Source organism: Meriones unguiculatus, chromosome 21, assembly GCF_030254825.1.
Source record: "Meriones unguiculatus strain TT.TT164.6M chromosome 21, Bangor_MerUng_6.1, whole genome shotgun sequence".
In the NCBI taxonomy this organism is placed as follows: Eukaryota; Metazoa; Chordata; class Mammalia; order Rodentia; family Muridae; genus Meriones; species Meriones unguiculatus.
In genome coordinates this window covers 29,747,847-29,773,809 of record NC_083368.1, presented here as the reverse complement: position 1 = coordinate 29,773,809, position 25,963 = coordinate 29,747,847, and the positions used below count along the sequence as shown (strand labels likewise).

General features: G+C 41.7%; 1 protein-coding gene across 2 annotated transcripts; it reads left to right on the top strand.

The window, feature by feature from the left end:
• The first annotated feature begins 790 nt into the window (after positions 1–790).
• Positions 791–25,170, top strand: Steap4 (STEAP4 metalloreductase). Of its 2 annotated transcripts, XM_021631117.2 has the most exons (6): positions 827–938; positions 17,984–18,082; positions 18,911–19,368; positions 20,007–20,534; positions 21,850–22,014; positions 23,314–25,170. In XM_021631117.2, the coding sequence occupies exons 2-6, from the start codon at positions 18,049–18,051 to the stop codon at positions 23,575–23,577; spliced, it is 1,449 nt and encodes a 482-aa protein (XP_021486792.2). In that variant the 5' UTR covers positions 827–938; positions 17,984–18,048; the 3' UTR covers positions 23,578–25,170. The 2 variants fall into 2 exon arrangements, with proteins under 2 accessions (XP_021486794.2, XP_021486792.2); XM_021631119.2 differs by lacking the exon at positions 17,984–18,082 and having other exon boundaries at positions 791–938.
• The last annotated feature ends 793 nt before the right edge of the window (positions 25,171–25,963 follow it).

The following is a 25,963-nucleotide window of genomic DNA, read 5'->3' as shown; positions in this document are numbered from 1 at the left end:
CCCTAAGCTTTCATGATTCTTCACGCCGTAAACTGCCAACTGGTGGATCTGAGTACCTCTATAGAGAGCTACACCAAACCAATTGTGTATGAGGTCAGCCCTCCATATCCATGGGTTTTTCAGCTGTGACCTCAACAACCTATGAGTCAAAACCATTTAGGAAGAAAATATTTTCATCTCTTCTACATGTGGAAACGGGTTGTTTCTTTGTTGTCATTCTGTCCCCAACAATAAAGTATGCATCCATGTAGATAACATTTGCATTGCATTGTTACCATGTAGAGATGTTTTAGAATAACCGGGAAGAGATGCATTCATTATACATGGGTTTCAGTACCACCTGGAGCTCTTGAGCACTTGAGCAACCCCCTGTGGACCTATAGATACATCTGCATTTGAAATGAAGACAGCTCTGACTGTAAGAATCTGGGCTCCAGGCAGAAAAAAAAAAAAAAATGCCACCATTTCCTATGAACAGAGGCAAGATGGCAACTAAGAGGAATGCCTAAGGTCCTTGTTCATGTGCTGGTTTCTTAACTGCCCGGAGTCCTCTGGCTCCAACAGAAAAGGAGCGCCCCTCTGCCCCTGTAGGCTGCAGCTGGCCTGAGATGCCCTGATCCCAAGGGCTCCGGAAAACCCCTTTTAAGTCCCGCTTGCCCGCGGAAAGCGAAAGCAGCCACATCTGCAAGCCAGCGCTGCACACAAAGTTCTGGTCCTTCCAGCTGTGCGGGATTCCCAGGTTGAACTCTTCCCGGAAACTTTGCTTCATAGCTCTTCTTGCGAAATCAAGCGGGCCCTCCCTCCGCTCTCGGGCCTCTTAAAGGCCAGAGTCTGGAGCCAGCGCAGAGCGCAGGCTGGCTACCTCCCTCTGCATGCCAGCAGGCAGAGCCCACCTCAGCTGCTCCTGACCAACCGCCCTTGGGGCGCTTCGCCCGCAGGTGGGTCGCTTTACTGGCTCTTGCCTTGTCCCTCTCGCCAGGGACTGAGGTCCCTTTTCTGTCTCAGCCCACCTCCAACCCTTGTTTTCTGGACTCCACTTTCCAGCCAGCTGATACCGAGATGCAGGCAAACTCGCCCCCATATCCCTATCACAGAAAGGTCACCCAAGGCTGCGTCAGGATCAGTTAAGCAATGCAGCCAGTTGTTACCTTCCCGACTTTGATTACTCATCTCGTCAAGGTGCAGAGGAGAAAGCACCGGGGCCAGATTCTTTTCCGAACTGGAGTCCTGCAAATCTGAAGCACCCATGGCAGAGGAGCACAGAGCAGTCAAGCAGCATAACACTAAATCTGAGGACTTCTTCACACACAGCTGAAATTGGCCCCTCTTTCTTGGTCGTAATTTAAATATCCTTAAGCCACTCAGCGGCTGCTTTTCCAGAGAAATACTTTTTGTGATACGCAAGGGAAAGAAAGCCTGTCCACAGGCAGGTGGTAGGTGTCTGGGGGATTTTGTTGTTGTTGTTTTTTGTCATTGTTGGTGTTATCATTTTATTCTGAATGGCACTTTAAAAGATGAATGGTGTAACCTGGGAAGCAAGTTGCATGAACTTAGGGTCCCAGTGTTTAGAGTTCTGTCCCTTTTCCTCACTGGCAGCTCAGTTGCATGGCCTCAGTTCCACAGATATAAGTTGAGAGCCGATTGGTCTAAGAGGTTACACACTTAAGCATCTTATGGTTTAAGATGCTGCGGGTGCGAAAGGTGTCCAAAGTCTTGCTAACACTCCAGGTATAACTGAGTAATTACTTTTCATAATAGTGCAAGCTTTGTATTTATAAGGAAACTCCACAGCTGTTCTCACAGGAGCATCTAAAAGTTTCACCACATTTATCATTCAGAGAATACTCCGGGCTTTCAAACCATTCTTCAACCTTGCTGTGTGAGAATGTCCAATTCTGTATAAATGGCAGTCATATAAATGTCACTCACATGAAAGGACATTTTTTTTTCTGATACAGTAGGTGTAATTTTATAAAATGGCACATTTATTTGAAGCAGTAACTTTTTTGAGATATGGCCTTTGCAAGGCCCTGGGTTTTCACAACGCTGTGATTTAGCACGGTGTGAAATCCTACCTGCATGCATTCTACCTGCATGGCCAACACCGCCAGCCCAGAAAGCAGGATGTAGCACTCTCTATTATCAGACTTCAAGGTTGTAAAGTAAATGGCACATGTGTACATCAGAATTGGGTCATAGCACTTTCTCCATTTGGCAACATTTATGGTTTTGCTGAAATTCACATAGCAACTGGCAGTTCAGAAACCAGCATAACGCAAGCCCTGACCTCTGACTTCAGAATGGTTCACACACATCTGCCTTTCATAAGCTTACTAACTGTTGTTTAGAAGAAACCAAATAGATTTTATAACCTCTTGTAAGAAGCTAAAAATACTAAGCCCTTCAGTGTGTTGCAAATAACTTTGGAGAAACGGGTTTGCTACTGAACATTAGAGTGAATAATTAATCCACACTGCCTTGTCTCTTGAAGGATTACCCCTAAATTACCTATGCCCTCAGTGCCAGTATCTAAGTGGTATAGATTTTGCTTTCAAAGAATGCATGGCTGATTCTGCTGTCACAGAAACACATGTCTGTCTTTTACGGTCCTCACTATCTAGTTCCCTTCATAATAAATTTAAGGGCGGTGGAGATGGCCAGTAGGTAAAATATTTGCTCCCAAAGCATGAGGACCCAAGTTCAAGCCCTCAGCAGTCTCACAAAAAAAAAAAAAAGTTTCTATGGCACACACCTGTAGTCTTATCACTGGATTGACTCCAGGAAGGATCCCTAGAGCTCACTGGCCAGTTAGCTTTGCCAAATCCATGAGCTCCAGGTTTGTGAGACTCCCAAATGGGAAGAAGGGAGACTTAGAGGGCTGAGAGGGGGACAAATAAAATTAATGGGGGAGGAGTAAATATGTTTGAAATGCATCCTGTACATGTATAAAAGAATGTTATCATGAAACCCATTATTATGTATAATTAATGTAGGCTATTTTAAAAATGTGAATGAGAAGCAATCCAGGAAGATAGCCAACAATGACCTCTGGCCTCCACACACATGTGCACACACACATGTAGGTTATGTGTGCATATACCCCATACACACAGTTAAATAAGTGAATACATTTAGATGTTTTTTTTTTCAATCAGATGCTATAAAATCATTTTATTGGAAGTCTTAGAAATACTGACCAATAACTGATGGGCAGAAAACAAAGCCAACAGAAGCACACAGTCACCCTTCTAAGCTGGAGGGCTTGTTAGAACTGAATTGAGTTGTCACCTGAGGACATTTGTTAAGCACCTACAGCTCATCTACCCATAATTCCCACCACAAGAAGCAGGAATAAGCCACGCATAGTTAATTTTTCTGTATGGCCTTCAGGATTCTTTTAAAGATTAGCGTAGATAAGAATAGAAATGAAATTCACAAAGACAAGGCCTCTAATGTTACCTGTTCACATTCGAAAAGAACGGCTCATTAGTTAATTATGAAGACTTCTTGAGCTGCTCTACATGATATATGAAACCTACTCAGTGACTTTTAGGTCATTTCCAAAATGGTTTTAATTAACATTTGTTCCTTTGTTAAGAAGAAATCAGTACTGCAAAGAATGAAACTAAGTAAATAACTAAAGGATAATGAATGCTTAGAGCAATATGTGATAAGAAAATTACTTGGCCTATATAAAAATAATTTTTCTTCCAAAATGGTTGGAGAATAAAGAACAACGAATGCTTATGCTGTTTAAAGATCATTCAGGAACATGACCTTGCAAACAGAGTGCACTGTTCTTCTAAAAGAAATATTCCCACTGTAATTAAGAAGGGAAGACATTGACATCTCTGCTCTGTGTTCCGAGTTTATTCACCCATGTGTGGAGAGGTCTTTCCACGTTGTACTTTGACAGGAGCATATTTCTGAAAAGTAATTGTGAGAGATATATGGTTCTTTCAAATTTAAAGTATATCATCATTCCTTACATCAGAATAGAGTTTTCTTTGCTGCTTAAAAGCAAAGAAAATGTATGGGATGGGTAATTTTGAAAAGTTGAGAGCTGTAATTTTGAATGAAAAAAAAAAAAGAAGACTAAGATGTAATAATCTAATTACATAGCACATCTCTAAAAAAAGTTGTTAGCAGAGCTGGAGAGATGGCTTAGCAGTAAGAAGGTATGCTGCTCTTGCGGAGGACCTGAGTTCAATTCCTAGTACGCACATGAAGAGATTCACAGCCTAGTTAATTCTTCCTCAGCAGAAGTTCAAAGGTTATTTATTTATCATGTTCAATTCTGTAACACAGGAAAAAATAGCGTAAGAAATGGGAGGAGATTGAGGTAGAAATCATACAGGAACTGGGAAGATGTTGAGGCAAAGTCCATCAGTTAATTCATTGCAGTTAACAATATAATCCAGATGTACACTTTTCCTAGACTGAGATCCTAAATGCTCCTCACTATAGTTTTGAGTCATGTCTGAGAAACTGGGGGATATTTTTGGTGGAAGGAGTTTACAAAGACTCCCTTTGGGAAGCAAGAGTCTAAGGGTATTGGAATTACAGCCCAAATTGTGTTGGCCCAGTGTGTGAGGAAGACAGAGTATGGGGCCTTTATTGTGGTGCTGGAAATCACACGGATTGTTTTTAAAATTAACCTGGGAGCCTTTGGGGAAGGGATACCTCTAAGGAAAGATTTAGACATGAAGTAGAATCAGGATAAGAATAGTGGTTTGAACTATCTACCCCGTTACTTGCCCAACTCCGTGGGCACAGGCCATATTTGGGAGAAGAGAATGAGGGGTAGGGAAGGGCGGGTGCTAAAACTGACTCTCTAAAGAGAAACAGTGTTGGTGAACAGTGCTTGATGATTTCCACGGTGCAAAAAAAGCTCTATTAATATCTGATTTCAGGCTTCTGCCCAGCCAGCCAGCTCCACCCACCAGAAAGCACAGATTAAAATCCTAGGTATCAAAAAGGAAAAGCTGTTTCCTGAAGTGTATTTACAAACTAGCACTGCTCAGAAGCCCGAGTACCAGAATATAGCATGAGGAAGGGGTGAAAGTTCTGTCTCCTTCTGGGGCCTCTTTTAGAGCCATTGACAGCTCAGTTTATACATGGAGGCAAATATTACCCCAAAGATGAAAGACTAAGAAGTCCCCAGAAATTTCTAAAACTGGCAAGGAGATTTTTTAAATTATTTTATTATCATTTATTGCAATTTATTTATTCACTTTCTGTCCTGGCTGTGTCCCCCTCCCTCATCTCCTCTCAATCCCACCCTCCCTCCCTCTTCTCCTCCTATGCCCCTCCCACAATCCACTGATAGGTGAGGTCTTCCTCCCCTTCCATCTGACCCTAGCCTATCAGGTCTCATCAGGACTGGTTGCATTGTCTTCCTCTGTGGCCTGGGAAGGCTGCACTCCCCCAAGGGAGAGCCTGTCACTGAGTTCATGCCAGAGAAAGCCCCTGCTCCCCTTATTAGGGGACTAACTTGGAGACTGAGCCTATGGGCTACATCTGAGCCAAAGTTTTAGGTCTTCGCCTTGCATTGTTCTTGGTTGGGGTATCAGTCCCTGCAGGATCTCCAAGGCTCAGTTTTTATGGCTCTGATGGTCTCCTTTTGGAGCTCCTGTTCCCTCCACCTCTTTCTATCTCTGCCTTCTTTTGTAAGATTACCTGCACTCTGCCCAAAGTTTGGCTAGGAGTCTCAGCCTCTGCTTCGATACTTCGACCAGAAGAGTCTTTCAGAGTTCGTCTGTGGTAGGCTCCTGTCCTGTTCCCTGTGTTCCCCTGCTTCCAACAAAGATATTTTAAAACAGAATGGAAGGCCCCATTAGAGGGGTTTCTGGCAGAGAGTGGAGGGGGAGGGTGGTAGGAAGACCAGATATAAAGAAAAATTCTGCCTCCTAACTGATTTAGTAGTTATCAATATCTATTTGATAACTTTCAGTGACATTTATGAGTGTGAATGACTATTGATTTTATTTGGACAAAGTTGCTTGAAATTTAAAATTATTAAATCACTTCCTAAACATCCGTGACAATAAATCCCAAAAAGCCGAGCCCACTAACTGACACTAAATGTTTGGTGAATTGTTGGAGATAGGAAATCAAGCAGATGTTCATAGAATGCATATTAGTCAGATACCTTGCAGTCGGTGAGAGAGAATGCTGGAGGTGACATCTGGGTACAGCTCCTGATGCCAAATAAATGATTGGTGAACTACAGATTTGTAAGTTGGTCCAGATTTAAAATGCCAGTAGTGGCCAAGCTAAATTAACCAAGATGTGACTGAATCTCTAGTCATGCCATGTGCCCCAAGCTTCATGCAAAAGATCTAATGAGCCCAGGCAGCAGAGACCAAACCTACATGGCCAGGAAATGGTAAAACTATCTTAATTTATCCTCACAGAGAGTGCTGAGATATCACTATAACACCATGTATCCACATGATGCTCAAGGAACTATGATATCAATAAAGAACTTATTAAAAACAATTTTCTCAAGGTAGCACTATTCCTAATTGTCTGAGAAAGCACCAGATAGATTTCCAGAGTTTACATTCCCAATGGATGAGGATTTCCCTTTCTCCACATCCTCTCCAGCATATGTTGTCAGTTGAGGTTTTTTTTTTGTTGTTGTTGTTGTTGTTTATCTTAGCCAATCTGATGGGTGTAAGGTGAAATCTCAGGGTCATTTTGATTTGCATCTCCCTGATGACTAAGGATGTTGAGCATATCTTTAAGTGTTTCTCTGCCATTTGACATTCCTCTATTGAGAATTCTCTGTTTAGCTCTGTACTCCATTTTTTAATTGGATTACTTGATTTGTTGCTGTTTAACTTCTTTAGTTCTTCATATATTCTGGATATTAGCCCACTGTCAGATATAAGGTTGGTAAAGATCCTTTCCCAATCAGTAGGCTGTCATTTTGTTCTGACAACAGTATCCTATGTTTTACAGAAGCTTTTCAATTTCATGAGGTCCCATTTATTGATTGTTGCTCTTAGAGCCTGTGCTGTTGGTGTTTTGTTCAAGAAATTGTCTCCTGTGCCAATGAGTTCAAGGCTCTTTCCCACTTTTTCTTCTAACCGATTTAGTGTATCTGGTTTTATTTTGAGGTCTTTGATCCACTTTTGTGCAGGGTGATAAATATGGATATATTTGCATTTTTCTACGTGTAGACATCCAGTTAGACCAGCACCATTAGTTGAAGATGCTATCTTTTTTTCCATTGTATGATTTTGGCATCTTTGTCAAAAATCAGGTGTACATAAGTGTGTGGGTTTATTTGGCAACTCAGTCTCCAACTGGGAACCCTAGTAAGGGGAGCAGGGGCTATCTCTGACATGAACTCAGTGGCTGGCTCTTTGATCACCTCCCCCTGAGGGGGGAGCAGCCTTACCAGGCCACAGAGGAAGACAATGCAGACATTCCTGATGAGACCTGATAGGCTATGTCAGATACAAGGGGAGGACCTCCTCCCCTTTCAATGGACTGAGGAAGTGGTATGGGAGGAGAAGAAGGAGGGGGGCAGGATTGGGAGGAGACAAGGGAGGGGGTTACAGCTGGAAAACAAAGTGAATAAATTGTAATAATAAAAAAATTTTAAAGATAAAATACTACAGAGAAAAAAATAATATTTTTTCTATACTGGAGTTAAAGTATATAATAGGCCTGCATTACTGTATTGTCATCCATCTCTGGAAGGGGGTGAAGACCCCTGACAGAAGCACTGCAGTTCAGCATCTACTGCCACTCCTTCCCAGCTGGGCAGTAGCAGTCCACACAGGAGTGTGTACACCAAGCAAAACTGATGTGAAGGTTAGCTTTAGTTCTATTCTTGAGACTCGATCAATTTGTATGCTACGTTTTGTGTGTGTCGTTGTGTTGGTTAACAGAAGGACTCACAGCTTAGTCCTCGTCCAATAAGCTTCCCTGAGATAAACAGCGTTTCTCATAACATAATTGATACGATCTATTGTTCAGCAGCTCACTTGCAATTGAGTAGATGAGGAGATAGGACATCAGCTTCTGGATGAACTCCGTAACTTACACCTCTTAGCACCCAGGGCTTTGGTGTAGGAGAATCCTAGTTTAAGGCCAACCTTGGCTGCACATCAAGCTCTAAACCAGCCCAGGCTACATGACAAAACTATTTAAGAAAAACAAAATGTCTATGAATGCGAGATATTGGTAACTTTAGTTACCAGAAGGTTTTGTAGAAATCACAAAATGGTGATTTATCCTGTTGTGGGTGTTTGCTGCAGTTTTTACTTAAACCAACATGTTAGTAACAGGATGGGGAGCATCATGTATTTGTGAGAAGTATATGCACCTTGGATAAGGATGTAGCTCACTTGGTTGAGTGTTTGCAGAACACGCACAAAGCCCTGGATTTGAGTCCTAGTATACTCTGATAACCACAGGCATTCAGAAGGTGGAGCAGGAGGATCAAAAGTTCAAGGCCATCCTCAGCTATATAATGAGTTCAAAGCTAGCTGGAACTATATTAGATCCTCTCTCTCTCTCACTCTCTTTCTCTCTCTTTTACTCTCTCTCTCTCACACACACACGCACACAAAGGTATGCATATTCGATATTAGATGAAGAGTCTGAAAATTAGTCTTTGTGAGCTTTAAATCTGTAGACTCCTCTTTCTCCTTAGAGTATATTATTTTATTTTTACTGTTAATACATACAAGCTTTGTGGTTTTGTTCTACTTTTAGGTAATAACAGTTTGTGATAGTTTTATGATCAGTATCCATTAAAGATGGACGCTGCTCACAGGCTTGAGGTTTCTTTTCAGATAATCTGTCATATTCTTCAGTTATTGCTCAGTCACAGAGATCTACACATAGAAACATCTGGTGCCTTCCATTTCACATGGACAACTGAGCAATCGGCTAGGAAGCGCCAAGTGATACTTTCCACTTTGCTTTTTGAGTCTGTCCAGGTCTTTCGGTATAATCCAGACTGACCTGGTACTCCTCTAGAGCCTAGGTTGGGCTCAAGCTCAAAACAGTTCTCCTCGGCCCCCTAAGTGCTGGGGTTACCTCTCATGCCAATGAAACTATTTTAAAGAATGATTTTTGTAAAGATAGCCTTTAATACGGCAACAGATAACATATACCTGATAAAATGCACCATCCCAGACAAACCTAAATTTCATAGTAAATGTGAATGTGCTTCAGGTGTTGCAAAGGATATAGTTGCTCTAAAAATTACTCATTATTTAGCTAAAATCCAAATTTAACTGGTATCGTGCACTTTTATTTATTAAATTTGGCAACCCTCCTTTCCAGGCACCTCCTTACAGAGACTCACATTGACCAGCACTCAAAACTTTACTGCCCCTCTCTCATAGCAATTTTTATTCTGTAACCCTATTCTGTATTCTTCAGAACACTTACTACTCTCTAAACCAGCCTATTTATTATTTATGTGTACATTGTCCAATTTTTTATAATAATGCACAGACACATTTTGAAGCATACAGGTTCAGAGTTATGGTCTTCTACTTCTAGACAGTCCAAACACTTTATAAGGTGCCTACATTCTTTGCCTCTTCATCCTCAACAAGCCTGTGTGCCCCACACCGGTGTGTGGTGTGTGTGTATGTGTGAGTGTGTGAGAGGAATTCAGATGTTTGAAGCATCATTTCAGAATCTGAAGCCGAACTCTGAAATGGAGAAAGAGACAGAGTGACTCTAAAGGTTGTTTCAACAAAATGACTAAGTGGCTCTGGTGCTTTCCTGCGTTGAGATGCTGTTAAGGAACTCCATGGGAGGTTTGGGAGGTTTTTCTCAGTTTGGCTAACATCCCTGTAAAATGTCCTTGACAGAATGACAGAGAAAAGCTACCTGCGGTCTGATGCCAAGTCCTGAGTCTTTCATTCTTTGACGCTGTCCCTCGTGAGGTCTGCTCGCTCAGGCCTCATTTTGCCGTTGGCTCTTCATAAAGACAGGAATCCTAGTTTTCTGTCTAGACCACAGGGAAAAGTTGTGCAGAAGGTGAAATGGATCAGGGGTTGGTTTTTGTGCAAGCTCTCCACCTGATTTAAACGTGCTGCAAGGGCTAAAAGCCACCTGTGCTTAGAGTGACACTTTAGAGAAGTATGTGTGCTTCCACAGCCCATAATGATCCCAGGAAGTCTTTAATGACTAAAGTCAGGAGAGTGTGATGGGAAGAAGGATACCTGTGTGTGCCCCCCACAGTCTTCCGAGCCCTCTGTGGGTGGCTTCCCTCTGCCCACCTTAGGAGAGGCCCCAGCACACTACTTTCTGAAACTAACAGTTATGTGTTATGTCAATGACAGTTTTCTCTTTAGATTCGTTTGGATCATCTCCAGGCTTTTTCATATGAAATTTATTTTCGCATCTTTAGTTTGCATAAATATATGAAGTTGGATTAGCTAATAAGTAAGCTGACTCCAGCAATGTGTGGAAATAAATAAGGGTCAGTCTTTATGTAAGGAATTCAAATTTTCTTTGGGTGGTTTTAGAATTAAAGATGACAGAGGAAATCACGGTGGGTACTTACACCTTTTTAAATCGCCTGTACCACAGAAAGATTATTTTCTTTCCTTTCCTTCCAGAAATGGTATCACATATATAAATATTTACGTATTTTCCTTTTTATTCAATAAAATCTTTGGGTGAAACAAATGGTCCATTTTCTAATCTCAAGGTGAGAAAGTATCACTTTTTGAAAAGCCATGTTTAGGTTGCTGACATTCTCACTAAAAGACCTGGCAAAGATGATCTCCCACAAGGCACTGACAGTGGTAAAATGTACCAGGGTTTTTGTACATAAAGGAATACAAGTTCTGAGTTATCTTTTAAATGAGGTCTATGCTATTATCCGTCGTGAAACTTCTCCCTACTCACTGGCTATCTACCTACTGCTACTACATGAGTTAGCATGTGTACGTGTGAACACACATGTGTGTGCATGTGCACAAGAACGCATGTGTGGAGGCTACACGTATCAGTCTAGAGTGTTGTCACACAGGAAACATCCACCGTTGGGATTACGAGACAAGATCTAACTATTCCGGAGCGTTCACCAGTTAGGCTAGGCTGGCCAGGCAGCAAGCCCTCCCATCTCTCTCTCTCTCCACCTTCCCCACCCTGGGATTACAAGCACGCACAGCAGCTGGCTTCTGACATGAGTGAGGTGTCCTCTGGCTCATAATGAGCCCTTTGCAACTGAATTGCCTTCCCAGCCCAACCAATTAACATTGTAACGCAGCCTATATACTTAATCTCCTAAATTGTCTATTAATTTGCATTATAAATTTGGAATTTTTAAAACAGTGGGTTTTTTTTAAAGTAGAACTCTCAAAAGAAAGTTTTGTGTATATGTAAGATCATTGTACAAATTACATGGAGAAAGGAGTTAGATTAGCTATAATAGTTTTTTTAAAAACAATACAGTAGAATGACGCTATCAAATTTTTAGACATATATTTGTGTGTGAGTAAACATTTTAGACATATATATATTATATACATGCTTATAGCTATCAGTGTTGTATGGTATAGACAAAGAAACAGATATATAGGTCAGTAGAGCAGAATTGAGACCCCAGAAAAATGAGCCATACTGTCATGGACTATGGACTTTTAACAAAGGTGCAAAAGCAATTAATAAAGCAGGACAGTATTTCAACAAATGATAGATAAGCATTTAGTTAACTTATGTAGGCAACACACACACACATTGACTTAAGCCTTAAACCTTGTAAAAAAAAATAAGCCAAAAATAGATCACAGATATAACTTTTTTCAATTTAAGTTTATTTACTTTATATCCCAAGGGCAGCCCCCTCCCTCCTCTCCTCCCAAGTTCCCTCTCCTCTCCCTTTCCAAAAAAGAGGAGTCCCCTCCCTCACCCCCATATCAATCCTCTCCAGCACATTAAATCACATCAGGACTGAGCATATCCTCATCCACTGAGGCCAGGGAAGACAGTCCCACCAAAAGCAGGCGACAGAGTCCATGTTAGGAACAGCCCTCCCCCCACTCGCCAGGTGACTCATATGAAGACAAAGCCACCCACATATGTGCAGGGCTCTAGGTCCAGACCATGCATGGACCTTACTTGGGATCTCAGTCTCTGAAAGCCCCCGTGGGTCTGGGTTAGTTGTCTCTATTGGTCTTCTTGTGGGGTTCCTGTCCACTCCAGGTCCTTCCATCATTCTCCCCACACTTCCACAGGACCCCAGAGCTCTGTCCCATGCTTGGCTGCAGGTCCCAGCATCTGTCTCCATCTACTGCTGGGTGGAGTCTAGCATGACTGTTAGACTCCTGTCTGCAAGCAGAGCAGAGTACCCTTAATAGTGCCAAGGGCTGTCTGTCTAGCGTGGGGTGGGTCTCAGGTTGAGCCAATCTTTGGTTGGACATTCCCTCAATCTCTGTTCCCTCTTTATCCCGGCCCCTCTTGTAGGCAGAGTAATCTTTGGATCAAAGGTTTTGTCAGTGGGTTGTTCCCCTCCGTCCACTAGTCCTGCTGACTAGGAGGGGGTCACTTCAGTCTCCTCCTTGTCCTCCCCCGAGCCCCTAATGCTAGGAGTCTCAGCTAGAATCACACCCATATTCTCCCAGGAGCCTACTCTGTTGCAGGCCTCCAGCTTGTCACAGAGAACCCCCCTCCCATTTTCCCTTCTCTTTCCCAGCCCTCTCACCTCCCATCCCCCTTCTCCCCACATCTGATCTCCTCTCTTGTTTCCTTCCCCATTCCATCTCCTGCCCAGTTCCCTGTCTTCATCCACGTCTGCTGTCTCTTCTATTTCCCCTTCTGAGTGACATTCTGGCACCCTCCTTTGGGCCCTCCTTGTTACTTAGCTTCTTTGGTTCTGTGGATTGTAGTATGATTATCCTATATTATAGATCTAATTTCTGCTTATAAGTGAGTATATACCATGTGTGTCTTTCTGGGCTACCTCACTCAAGATGATCTTTCATAGAGATAACTTTTACACTTTCAGAAAAATTTTTAGAACCTAGGGCTTCATGAAAAGTTCTTACATATCAAATAAGTAATCTATAAAACGAAAGAATCAATAATTTGATGTCATGAATTTTAAAAACTCTTTTTCTATAAAGTCTCTATAAGACATGAAAGAATAAAAAACAAGTCATAGGCTGGGAGAATATATTTATAAATCAGATATCTACAAAAGCTCATATATCTAATATATCTATACATATATATGAGATATATTGTCAAATTAGAAAATGGGCAAAAGTCTGGGTCGGGTAGCTCATATATATATATAATCACAGAACTTGGGAGGCTGAGGCAGAATTATTGGACAAGTCTGAGATTGCTCTGGGCTATACAGATTTCTAGGCCAGCCTGAGCTAGAGTAAAACTTTATCTCTGGGAATGAAGGGAGAGTGGGAGGAAGGTAAGGAGGGAGGGGGAGAGAGGAAAGAAAGAAGGGAGGGAAAGAAGGAAGCAAGAAGGGAGGGAGGGGGAGCATGGAGGAAAGCAAGAGAAAGGGAGGGAGGGACAAAGGTTGGAAAAAGACTTGAAGCAATATCTCACTGAGGATAGCATGCAGAAGAGAAGTAAATACATAACAAGATGTTCAGAATCATCAGCCATTAGGGAAATACCAATTAAAACCACACTGAAATAATAAAAAGTAGCTAAAATTAAACATACTGGAACTCATAAATTACTAAGCAGGAATGTAGAGCAGTTTGGCCTCTGGACAATGGTCAAGCCGTTCCGCATAAAACTGATCGTAAACTTGCCATATGACCCAGTAATTGCACTGGGGAGCCTTTACCCCAAAGAAATAGAAACTTTCTGTCATGCCAAAACTTGTACATGAATGTTCATTGCAGTGGTGCAAGTTTGAGACAACTAAAAGCTCCTCCATCAGATGAAGGTAACTCTGAGACTGGGGGTGTCATTCAGGGATAAAGTATGTGCCTGGCATGTACAAGCCTTTTTTTTGGCTTTGGTCTCCAGAAACAATGTTTTACGTGCAATGGCAATACAGTTCTTCCCTGGAATACTACTCAGAAATAACATGGAAAAACTGATAAACAAAACAACTTGGATGAATCTCAGGGTAATGAATTCATTACGCTGAGTGAAAAACAAACAAGGAAGAAAAGAGGACTATCAACTTGTCCGTGTAAGCGTGTGATATCATTTCTGTAGCATTCTGAGAAAGACAAAACTATAGAGAGTGGATTAATGGTTTCCAAATCAGAGCCTCTCTGAAGAGAGATGGGTGCGGCTATGAAGAGAAGCAGCAGACAGAGATGCCAGGTGCTGGAACAGTCTGTATCTCTTTGCGGTTTGCCCACGCAACTCTCATTCTCCTGGGAAGCCTCAGTGGGAGCGTCTCTAAAGAATGCTGCCTCGGGTTCCCAATGCCTGGGGTGGAATGCAGAGACAGAGGAGTATGATGAGCAAGACTCTTCATCTGGATGACAGCCGCCTCTGTGGCCATCAAAGTTACCTTTGCCACTGCGTCATTGGGTGTTAATTTCAAACCTGTGTAAACATTCCTGTGGGATTACTTTGCCTGTCCTGCTTAGGTCAAGGAACCTTTCTGGAAGATGTTTCCATGGGAAGTAAATCAGTCCTGGAGGTTTTCCAAGCTAGGAAATTCTCGTTCTTTGCAGCTCCCCGGCTGATGTGGTGTAGTGCCCACAAGGAGGAGGGAAAGGGAAGGCTGTTGTTTTAACTCTTTAACCTGTTTTACCTTCGGTAAATGCTCTTCCTGTTGGCTGCCTTTCTTACAATTTCCTGTTTTCCTCTATTTTCATATGTAAGAGTAGGGTTGGACATTTTGGAAAAGTCTGAGCAAGAAACCTTACCACCTTCATGAACTCATGTTTACATGTTGCTATTTTGAGGTAAACTATGGCATGGGTGTGGTAACCCTCTGCACAGCACTATTGTAAAAGACGCCCTATGCATACATCATATTTCTGCAAGCACCTATAATTACAGTATTTTCCCCAAGACCTCAGAAGTAAATTGCTCCAATGAGTTGTTAACTTTTTTTATGTTGTTTATTTTGTCATTCCAATCATGGTAACTTTAAATCATAATGAGACTCACAGACAAACTTTGAGCAGCATGCAGGGAACCTTATGGAAGAAAAGGGAGAAAGACCTGGAGGGGACAGGAACTCCACAAGGAAACCAACAGAGCCAAGGCGGCCTGCAGAGACTGATACTACAACCAAGGACCATGAATGGAGAGGACCTAGATACCCTGCTCAGAGGAAGCTCATAGGCTGCTCAGTGTCTCTGACATGAACTCAGTGGCAGGTTCTTTGGTCACCATCCCCTGGGGGATGCAGCCTTGCCAGGCCTCAGAGAAAGATGATGCAGCCAGTCCTGATGAGACCTGATAGGCTAGGGTCAGATACATGGGGAGGAGGACCTCCCCTATCAGGGGACTAGGGAAGGGGTATAGGGGGAAAAGAGGGAGGGTGGGTGGGACTGGGAGGAGATGAGGGAGGGGGGTGCAGTAGGGATACAAAGTGAATAAATTGAAATAAATAAATAAGTAAATAAATAAAGCATATATATACATACACATATTATCCTGAGTTACATGTCAAGCGGAACCATAACAAAGGATTGCATGCCAATGATTTATTAGACCTGTGATTTAGGGGACCTGGAGAGAAGGGCAGAGGGCATGGCCAGGGAACATGGGAAAGAGGGAGCTAGGCTAACCATGGCCACAGATAACAAGTGCTCTGTTCCCCTGGGGCAGTGTAAGGAGCCTTGAGAAACGTGTCAGACTGCGTGCCAGAAGAAAAGGGAGCCACAAAAGAAAGACAGCATCCACAGAGAGCTGCTCCCTGTTGCTTTGTGGCCCCCGTGGACAGTTCAGAGCTGAATGCTAAGCAGGCACAGGTCCCAGGGAAGCACCATGACAAGCCAGGGGTACAGATGTCAAACTCCCAAACTGAGTTTCTGCTGGGAAGTGACTGCTGAGCAAAGCTAAAATTCAGCCCAGAGACTGGAAATATCACCAGGGGGATTTGAAGGGAGGCTGAAGGTATGGTCACAAAGTGTCAACCTTAGAATCACCTCTACCACAATGAGGAAGTATTCAGGGAAGAAGTAACCCGAATTTCCTTTTATTGGGTCAATCAGTAACATTTAATAGCCCCTTACCAGTTTTTACATCTGCAGTTCACCCAGTGACATCTTTGAAGTTTTGAAAGTGAAAACAAGTTTTAATGGTTGGAGGAATAGCCCCGGGATGTTACCTTAAACTGTCTAGATACATTTTAAGAGAATACTAAATGAAAATATTAAAAAATTATAAATAAGAGAAATCCATACTTCATCCATTTCTACATCTGTGTTTTGATAAATTCATGTGGCTATATCAGCCATTTCATATAGGATTTTATTAAGGAAAGTAAGTGGAGTAGGCTCATCATAATCTCTAGTTCACATTATTGCATGTTCTTAAAATAATCTCAGTCATGTAAGCATGATTAATGCTCGTTATGTACTTTATAGAGACATTAGTTAAGTAACTAGTGGGTTAAATTCTTTAGATAATGAATAGATTAAGTAGCCTATTAAAGATAAACTAGCTCATTCGGCATTCATGTCTCAAGCACTGTTGTGAGATACATAAGTGAATCTAAGACTCAGTGACTCCGAAGCAGATATTAACTCTCATCTTAAAGATAGCAAAACTGGGTTTGAATAACTTGCCAAAGGCCACCTTGCTAGCAAGTCGGTACAAAGGTGGTCTGAGGAGAAGCTCAGTCAGGAAAGTGCTTGTCATACAAGCGCACGGACCTGAACTGGATTCCCAGACACATGTGAAAATACTAACCAACCATGGAGGGAGTTTGTAACATCAACACTTGAGAAGTGGGTACAAATGGGTCCTGGGAGTCACTGGCCCACCAACCAAGCCTTGGCTAGCTTCAGCCCCATAGGAGAGCCTGTCTCAAAGGAGGAGAGAGCCTTCCTGAGACTGACACCCAAAGTTGTTCTTGAGCTCTACAAACATACACATGTGTGCACCTGTACACACACACACACACACACACACACACACACACACACACAGCAAATGCAGGAACTAGTGCCACAGAGTCGATATCTTAATTTTTACAAAACTTTACAGAGAGGTAGAATGAATTAATTCAGGGGTCAAACGGCCCAAATCACCTGAAATCACTGCATTTGTAGCAACCCCTGAGAATATTGCTACAAAGACGTTGCTTTCTAGTAAATTCACCAATTCTGTAAGTTTTGCTCATAGTAATTCAGTATGAGGAAAAAAAAAAAGACATTAGAATAAAGTAGTGATGAGAATGAGGAAACGGTTAGTCAGTCCTTTGATACACAAAACAGGTGTACAGAACGGAATGGTAAGTATGTTGGGTGCACCTTGAAGGTTTGCGCTGTAAAAATAGCTGTTAACTGCTGGGCAGTGTTGGCACACACCTTTAATCCCAGCACTCAGAAGGCAGAGGTGGGCAGATCTCTGTATGAGTTTGAGGCCGTCCTGGTCTACACAGTGAGTTCCAGCACAGTCAGGGCTACACAGAAAAACCCTGTCTTGAAAATACCAATATATATGTATTATCTGTTACAAATATATGTAATGTATGTTATATATGATACTAAAATTTATATATAAATATAAAATGTATAATATAATATGTATTATACATTATAAATATATATTATATAATATATTATAAATACATACCATATTACACATAAGTATAAAAATTATATATGAAAATTATATAAATTTAAAGCATATATAAATATATTACATAAAATATATTAATATACATTATAAATATAATATGCTTGCATATGTTTATTTTTATATAGTATATGGTATATATTACATATTTATAATTTATCATATCTAATACATGCTATATATTTATAATGTATAGTACATATTATTTGTAATGTATATTCTCTCTATGTTAACTGATTTGCAGCTAGCCAAGTTTGCTCTGCTAGTTTGCGTTCATATATCTTGCTAAGAACTTTTCAAAGGACAGCCATGCTTGCATACGAAGAACCTTGCTCAACCCCAGGTAATTTCTCACACGTGTTCATACCCTTCTTGGCACCTGCTAAGGGCATCTCTGAATAGCTAAAATAGTAAAATGATTCAGCTGTGTTCATTAGTCACGGTTTCTGTGGTAATACACGAAATTCCTGTGTTTCTTGTCTGTCTCATGACTCCTGTGTGAGCGCAAAGATCTGCCTGGTCTGTGTGTTCTGCATTCGCATGACTTGGGTCAAGCACAGCTAAGGCAACTGGACTTTTTCATGAACTAAACAGAAAGGGAAAGTTTCCAAAGCTCCCCTTTTTTAAAAAGGCGCGATTATGCATGTATTTACATAAGTTTTGTGACTGCCATCCTCTCTACTGCAGCTTCTCTCTCCCTTGCTCATTGGTACCTTTGTTCCGTTCAGCCTCCTCCTTTACAGCACGCTGTGCCTGAAACGTGGGAGGACCCCGCTCCTTCTGACTCTCACATTCCATCCTGCTCAGGCTTGACAAATATTTGCCAACTGTCTAGTCCTTGGTAGACAGTGCAGTTCTCAGCATGGAAAAATACATCATTGAAAAGCAGAGCCCTCCCCTACCAAAAAAAGAGAGAGAGAGAGAGAGAAAAGTTGTCCTGAAAGAAGACTTACTATTCTCCCAAAGAATGCAGAGTGACCTAGATTATTCTACGAAGTTGTAGGACACCAGCTTCTGAACATTGTGGCTGGATTCCCAGGCAAGATGTCCAATCGCTTTTGTAAACATGGCACCTCTTTTGCTTAATGTCTTGGGGAGTCTCAGTTACAGGCTGATGATCTTTAAGTCCTTTGAATTTCTACACCGCTAATCTCTTTTGTTTGCTTTTCAGTGATGGAGAAAACGTGTACAGATGTGTTTCCTCTGACTACAAATTCCTCAGGAAAGCAAGAGACTGTCTGCATTTTTGGAACAGGGGATTTTGGGAAATCATTGGGATTGAAAATGCTTCAGTGTGGTTACTCTGTTGTTTTTGGAAGTCGAAACCCCCAGGGGTCCAGCCTTCTGCCCAGGGGAGCAGAGGTCTTGCCATATTCCGAAGCAGCATCGAAGTCTGACATCATAGTCCTGGCTATGCACAGAGAGCACTATGACTTCCTCACTGAACTAGTTGATTCTCTCAATGGAAAAGTATTGGTAGATGTCAGTAACAACCGCAAAATCAATCAGTATCCAGAATCAAATGCTGAGTACCTTGCTCAGTTGGTGCCAGGAGCGCATGTGGTCAAAGCCTTTAACACCATCTCAGCCTGGGCTCTCCAGTCAGGAACGCTTGATGCCAGTCGCCAGGTAAGATGAAATGAACTTGTGTTCAGTCTTTTAAAGCTTAATGCTTCCATGTATTTAATATTTTAATGTTTAAAATAATGCAGGTTTCCTTACCTTAATACAATTAAAAAAAAAATACCCAGAAATATTTCATTTTTCTAATTGGGCTAAGGACAACTTTCTTGGGTTTGATTGAGAAGTGTCATCAATTGTGGTTCACGTGCATCTCAACTTTTATTAATAGTTTGCTGGAACAAAATGAGGTCCAAATCTAGAGTCCTCTTGCCCATACTGGAAAGGAATCGTTTGTTGATTTGCTTTCTACTTGCTTGACACTGGGTCCACTTATGCCTCGAGACAAGCCACAGTCAGAAATGATGTGACACCCACACGCAGGAGAAAGATGAGATTACTCATGCTACAGAGAACCTCATGTTACAGCAACACGATGTTGCTAAAATCAGCCTCAACTAAGAAGCTCAGCTTCTCACTGTCCAGCACACATATGCCAGTTCAAAGCATAGATATGTTAATTCTCTATCTCAGTTTTTAAGATAGTTGATTATTGTGTTACTTTTCTGTGTAATGCTTATATAACTTTTAATGATAATTACTAAAGAAAGAAAGTAATAAATATGGAACTAAATATTTTAACTCAGGTGTTTGTCTGCGGAAATGATGGCAAAGCCAAGCACAGAGTGATGGACATTGCTCGTACTCTGGGACTTAATCCATTGGATCAAGGATCTCTTCTGGCAGCCAATGAAATAGAAAACTACCCTCTGCAGCTATTTCCAATGTGGAGGTTCCCTTTCTACTTGTCCTCTGTTCTGTGTGTCTTCTTCTTTGTGTACTGTGCTATACGAGAAGTGATTTACCCCTATGTGAACGGCAAAATGGATACTACATTTCGCCTGGCGATTTCCATCCCAAACCGTGTCTTTCCTATAACAGCACTTACCCTGCTTGCTTTGGTATACCTCCCTGGTATTCTTGCCGCCATTCTGCAGCTCTACCGAGGGACAAAGTACCACCGATTCCCAAACTGGCTTGACCACTGGATGCTTTGCAGAAAGCAGCTGGGCTTGGTGGCTCTGGGATTTGCCTTCCTTCATGTCATCTACACACTCGTGATTCCTATTCGTTACTATGTACGATGGAGACTGAGAAACTCCACCATTACTCAGGTAAATCTCTTCCCCTCTGTAGTTCTCTACTCCTTGGGTCAAAGCATGAGCCTGATCTACCACAGTCCATTTCACAGCTGCAAAAGATGGCTCCCCAAAGCGTGTTCTTTGTGTTGGTTTGGTTTTTAAACAGGTTATGATTTAGGGCTAGCTGGCCTCCAACTCATGATTTTCCTGCCTCAATCTTCCAAGTCCTGGGATTAGAGGCATGATTTGTCCAACCTATCTAGTATCTTCATTTTTTTTTAAGTATCAAGAATCAGAAACATTATCCCACGACTTGCAAATGAATCCAGCTGAGATCCCATAGAACTACTGAGAATAAAAGTTAGATTCCAGACTCACTTGACTCTAGGTCTAATCCTCGGCTCACAGACACTGACCAACTGGCAGATGAGGTACTCAAGGGTTTCTCTGGGTAAGAGTCAATAGCACAAATGCTTATGTTTCAAGCGTCTGTTTTTAAAGTCTAAACTACTGTCCACTAAGCATGGGGTCTGCCCAAAAATGAGCCACAGCAATATAGACAAAAGGGTGCTTATAAACCCATTAATGTTTGACTTGTGGAAGGTTGTTCTTCATAGCCAGAAAACCAAACAGTTCTGAACAAATACCAAATACTGTCTTAAGAATACTCAAAGACAAATATCAGCTGAAGTAGTCTTTCAGCATTTAGAGCAGAAATGCTGCGAGTCTGTTCTGGTTTAGAAATTAATGGTTTTGATATATCTTGCTACAGTCTCAAAAACAATCAGTAACTTACAACAACAAATGCATGGAAGTTTCTTCAGTACAAATGACACTACATGGCCTGATTCCTCTCACAATGTGATGTGAGTGGTGTAATTCTGTATTATGACATAAGCAGCATGAAAGACTCAAACGTGTGTGTGTGTGTGTGTGTGTGTGTGTGTGTGTAAGACAGAGAGAAACAGAGAAAGAGAGAGACTAAACAGAATATAAAACTAAATTTTGATGTGATTGTTTGAAAACACTGCGTTTTGTTTGAGAAGCAGAAAGCCATGTGCTAAAGAAGGTTAAAATAAATATTGACTTTGTTTTAGGGCATATAGGGTGAATTAAAACTCCCTACATATTCCTAGAAACAAGAATTATAACAAAATCACAGGAGAACCAATTATCTTTTCTGCTCAAAACATTCAAATATATTTTTCCAAGGCTGTTCCTAACTGATCAACTGGAAATGATACACAATTTGTTTTGCACAAGTAACGCATGTAGGGGTGTGTTGCAGTCCCTCTGGAAGGGCAAAGTGTAAGGAACATCCATTTTAATTGTTTCCCATTTTTCATAGGCCTTGGCTAATAAAGACATCCCATTTAGTACCTCCACTGCATGGCTTAATGATTCCTATTTGGCACTGGGAATCCTGGGATTTTTTCTGTTTCTTCTCTTGGGGATCACTTCCTTGCCATCAGTAAGCAACGCCGTCAACTGGAGAGAGTTCCGGTTTGTCCAGGTAAGTGCCTCAAATTTAAAGGTCTTGGTGCTGAAACTTGAATATAGCTTTTTACAAATATTCTAGTTTTGCTCTCATATCATGCCTCATTTTCCGTTTGGCTCCCCGACTTCCCCAGTCAACTCATTAGCAGTTCACTCAGAAAATGAACTCAGACACCGACACGCAGACTCGACAGGGGTTTGATTTGCTACTTGGGACATCTTGCCAAGATTCATGAGACTCCCAGAGCCACCACTGAGACCACAGAGTGAAGACACCAAAAAGCTATTATCGATGTGTAGAGGCACTGGGTAGAAGCTGAAAAAGAACCCAAAGGCAAAATTTCGCCTTCTAAATTCAGTCTTTCGATCTGGACATACTGAGAAAAGGCATAAGAAAAGGCAGATTTGCCATAAAGCTTAGAACTCCAAAGCAAAATGTTATGAGTATCATCACCCTAGACTTAACTCCTGGTCTGTCTGAGAGGAATTCATTTTTCCCTCAGATCAACCACCAGACACCTCATTAAAGGTAGTGACTATTCCTGGAGACCAGTGGTCCTCACAGTACCTAGCTCATCCACAGAGAAGCAGGAGCAGCACCTGGGGACCTTATTAGGCCACAAAGCCCCAGGCCCCACCCAGTCCGAGCAACAAGAAGCTCTGAAGGTGGAACCCACCAATTTGTTTTAACAATCCCTCCAGATAATTCCCATGCAAGTTCACCATGCACCTGGATAAGAAAACAGACCATTAGTAATTGAAATTAGATTTGGATTTCAAATCCTGCAATTTCTCCGAGGGCCCAAATGTAGACAAATTCAAGGAATTAAGGCAGAAAGAAAAACTGAGCTTCAGAGTTCAGAGCCTCCTGAGCACAGTTTAGCACTTGTTTCTTACTGTGATGGAAATGGGCTAGCATCTGCTTTTGACCAGTAACAGAAAAGAATGCAAAGCTTGCGGAAGTCCTTTGGTTCTGAACTCCAGATAAGATGATCAATACGAGAATTTTCCTCTGTGGGCCAAACAGGGCATTCATGTCTCCAAACTTATAAATAAGAGTTTACTCCTGGGACATTCCTTTTATCAAGCCAGGTTAAGACAAAACTAGCACGTCATCAATAAACAAATCTTTTTCTATCTTAATGAAATATTTATCCTCCTGAAGAAAGATTATATATTTCTAAACCTAGTGGTGTCCTAAATATTATAATAGTATCCTGCCTTTGGCGTTGTTGGCAAGTAAACTTCATTAGCACGCAGTATTTCACTCTTAAGATGTGAATGATATTAACTTCCATGTTTTTGTTTTGATTAGTCCAAACTGGGTTATCTGACCCTGGTCTTGTGCACAGCCCACACTTTGGTGTATGGTGGAAAGAAATTCCTCAGCCCTGCGGTTCTGAGGTGGAACCTTCCTTCAGCCTATATTTTAGCGCTCATCGTCCCCTGCTCGGTGTTGGTGATGAAGTTCATCCTCGTCATGCCGTGCATAGACAAAACCCTCACGCGCATCCGCCAGGGCTGGGAAAGGAACGCCAAGTACTCAAAATCGGCCCTGAATGGAAAGTCAGATATTTGAGATAAAGTTGAATTTGCCGGGCCTTCTGAACTGTTGCAGTGAATGTTTCGGAGATGATGTGCCCAGTTAAGAAAGCATTCTTTCTCATCGTCATCACAACGTCATCATCACAGTAGAAATGTTGCCTGACCTTGAAAGTCGAAAATAGGAAGGGAGCACTCGCTGCCTCACCTCCTGTGATGACTCACTGCAGGCCTCCCCCACTTCCTCTCCCAGAAGCCCTTCGTATGCCGCCATGATGAGGTTTAGAAACTTCTTGATTGTGGGCATGCTGTAAAGTGTTGCAAAGTTCCGGAAGAGTCTGTGCAACTTCCTTCTCTCGTTCAAGGACTGACGTAAGTGGAAAAAACAACAACAACACTGATGGTCATAGTAAAGGTTTTGTTTGGCATGCCTACAGAGACCCAAATAAAGTGTTAGAGGATTTATTTGTTTTTTGGAAGGAGTGATGACCATAAGGATTGTCATACTGATCTGGGATGATACTGATTTGGGTGTAGTGCTGAGCTCAATCCTAGGGCCTTATGCATGGTACGAAAATGCTATGTCACTGCGCCACACCCAGCCTAGCCACAGTGAGTGTGTGGTCATGTGTACCCCTTGACTTTGCTTTTAACACTATGGATAATTTCTATGAGGAAATATTTTCTAATATAACAAAAACATCACAATTGGTTTGAAGTAACCTTTCCTTGGAGGTATCAAAATCTATCTAATTGTCACAAGTTTCTTCCTCTACAAGGAAGGGGTTAAGGAATGACAGGGTAAGAGCGGAAGATCCACTGGATTTTTCAATGTGAAATAAGCAGGAAAGGGCTGATAATGTCCTTGTATAAAAATGTCAAAAAAGACAGAAGTTTAGCTTGTAAGGTAAGCAAATACTATAAAATTTCACTCTGCTGTTTGGTATTGTTTAGGGGTGTGGTATGCCCTCTGCATAATATATTCCAAATACTGTTTAATATTAAGCACCTTTGAAATTAATTCCTAGTATAAAGATGTAGCTTCTAGGATCTGTCTTTGTTATAATTTTAAGTCATGGAGTTCAAGGATTAACCCGAAGCTGTCAGCATGGCAAAAAGCAGAGCTGAGAGAGTTGTGAAACAGCGTAAAAGAGAAGAGCAGCAGTTGCTGAGATGCAGCCTGCTCTGGCTTCCTGCGTGGATAGTGCCTTTCCCAAGGTGACCTTTAGCAGGCTGTGCGTGCCTAGCTCTAGCCTGGAGCTAAAAGGGGATTTTTGCACAATCTTCCCACATGTCACTGAAATAACTAAAAGGCACTGGTTTTGACATTTTTCTGCCTAATCTACAAAGGCTGTTTATTTTTCATTTTGCAGGCTTTTAATATCACATATCAGACACGATATCATACATCTTTCACAATCTTGCGGGTTTTTTTATATAAAGCTTTTATTATATAAATGGGCTTTTTCTTTTGCTATTTCCCTAATAGAACAGGTAGACTATATTCAGCTCTTACTAAGATGACAATTGAAATGTCTTTGTACTAACGATATATTTCTGTATTTTCAGTTATTCCCTCAGAATATTTTCTGAGAGCTAACAATATAAAATTAAACAATATTTGATAACATTTGCTGTGTGCCAGTTTCTAAGGTGACGGACGTCCTCAGTCCCCTTGACACACCAATACAGGTTTGGGATTTTACCTCAATTGTGTTTTCTTACAAATAACTACAAAGATTTGAAGGATATGCTCTGTATGTTACCTTTGATGAAGCCATACAAGGATGCCAAGAACTGAAGAAGTCTGGGAAAAGGCAGGGCAGGGGCAAACCGGGGAACGTCGGTGAAGATGGAGAGAAACATGGCCTGCACCTCGTGTTGAACAGATCAAATAGTTGTGCTGGGGCTGACCATATCATTGGCTGATTAAGGCTAAAGCACCATCAGTTCGGTGGGGGTGAGGCAATTCAAGTCAACCATATTCCCATTTCAGTGAGAGCCCAAAAGATAATAAGCTAGAAAATGCCATACTTAAACAAAGTGCATATAGTGAAAATCTCCTCTACTCTTTATAAGCTAATGAAGACCGTCCATCAGCACTTAACACAAGCAGTCATCAAGCCTGAAACCAAAGAGAGACCCAGTGGCTTATGCACAATAGTTGCCTGGTTTTGGGCCATGACTGCCAAACCCCCATGGGCCACCAGGAAGAAGCTACAATTCTTCCCTCTATCCCCCCACCCCTCATAGCTCAAATCTATAAACAAAGCTGGCCATGTTAACAGGTGGAGAGAAGTTAGGTCAGGTGGCAATGGGTATTTTGAGAGAACTGTATTTATTTTAACAGAGAGAATTGTTCTACATAAAGTTGTTATGCTGAGAAGGGGTACAATGGTTGTAGCTGTAACCTTGGCCCTTGG

Bases quoted from the DNA above. Each gene is read 5' to 3' on its own strand.
- Steap4 (XM_021631117.2), top strand. From the start codon at position 18,049: ATGCTTGCATACGAAGAACCTTGCTCAACCCCAG. The intron at 18,083-18,910 runs GTAATTTCTCAC...TTTGCTTTTCAG, and splicing joins AGAACCTTGCTCAACCCCAG to TGATGGAGAAAACGTGTACA. The intron at 20,535-21,849 runs GTAAATCTCTTC...CATTTTTCATAG, and splicing joins GAAACTCCACCATTACTCAG to GCCTTGGCTAATAAAGACAT.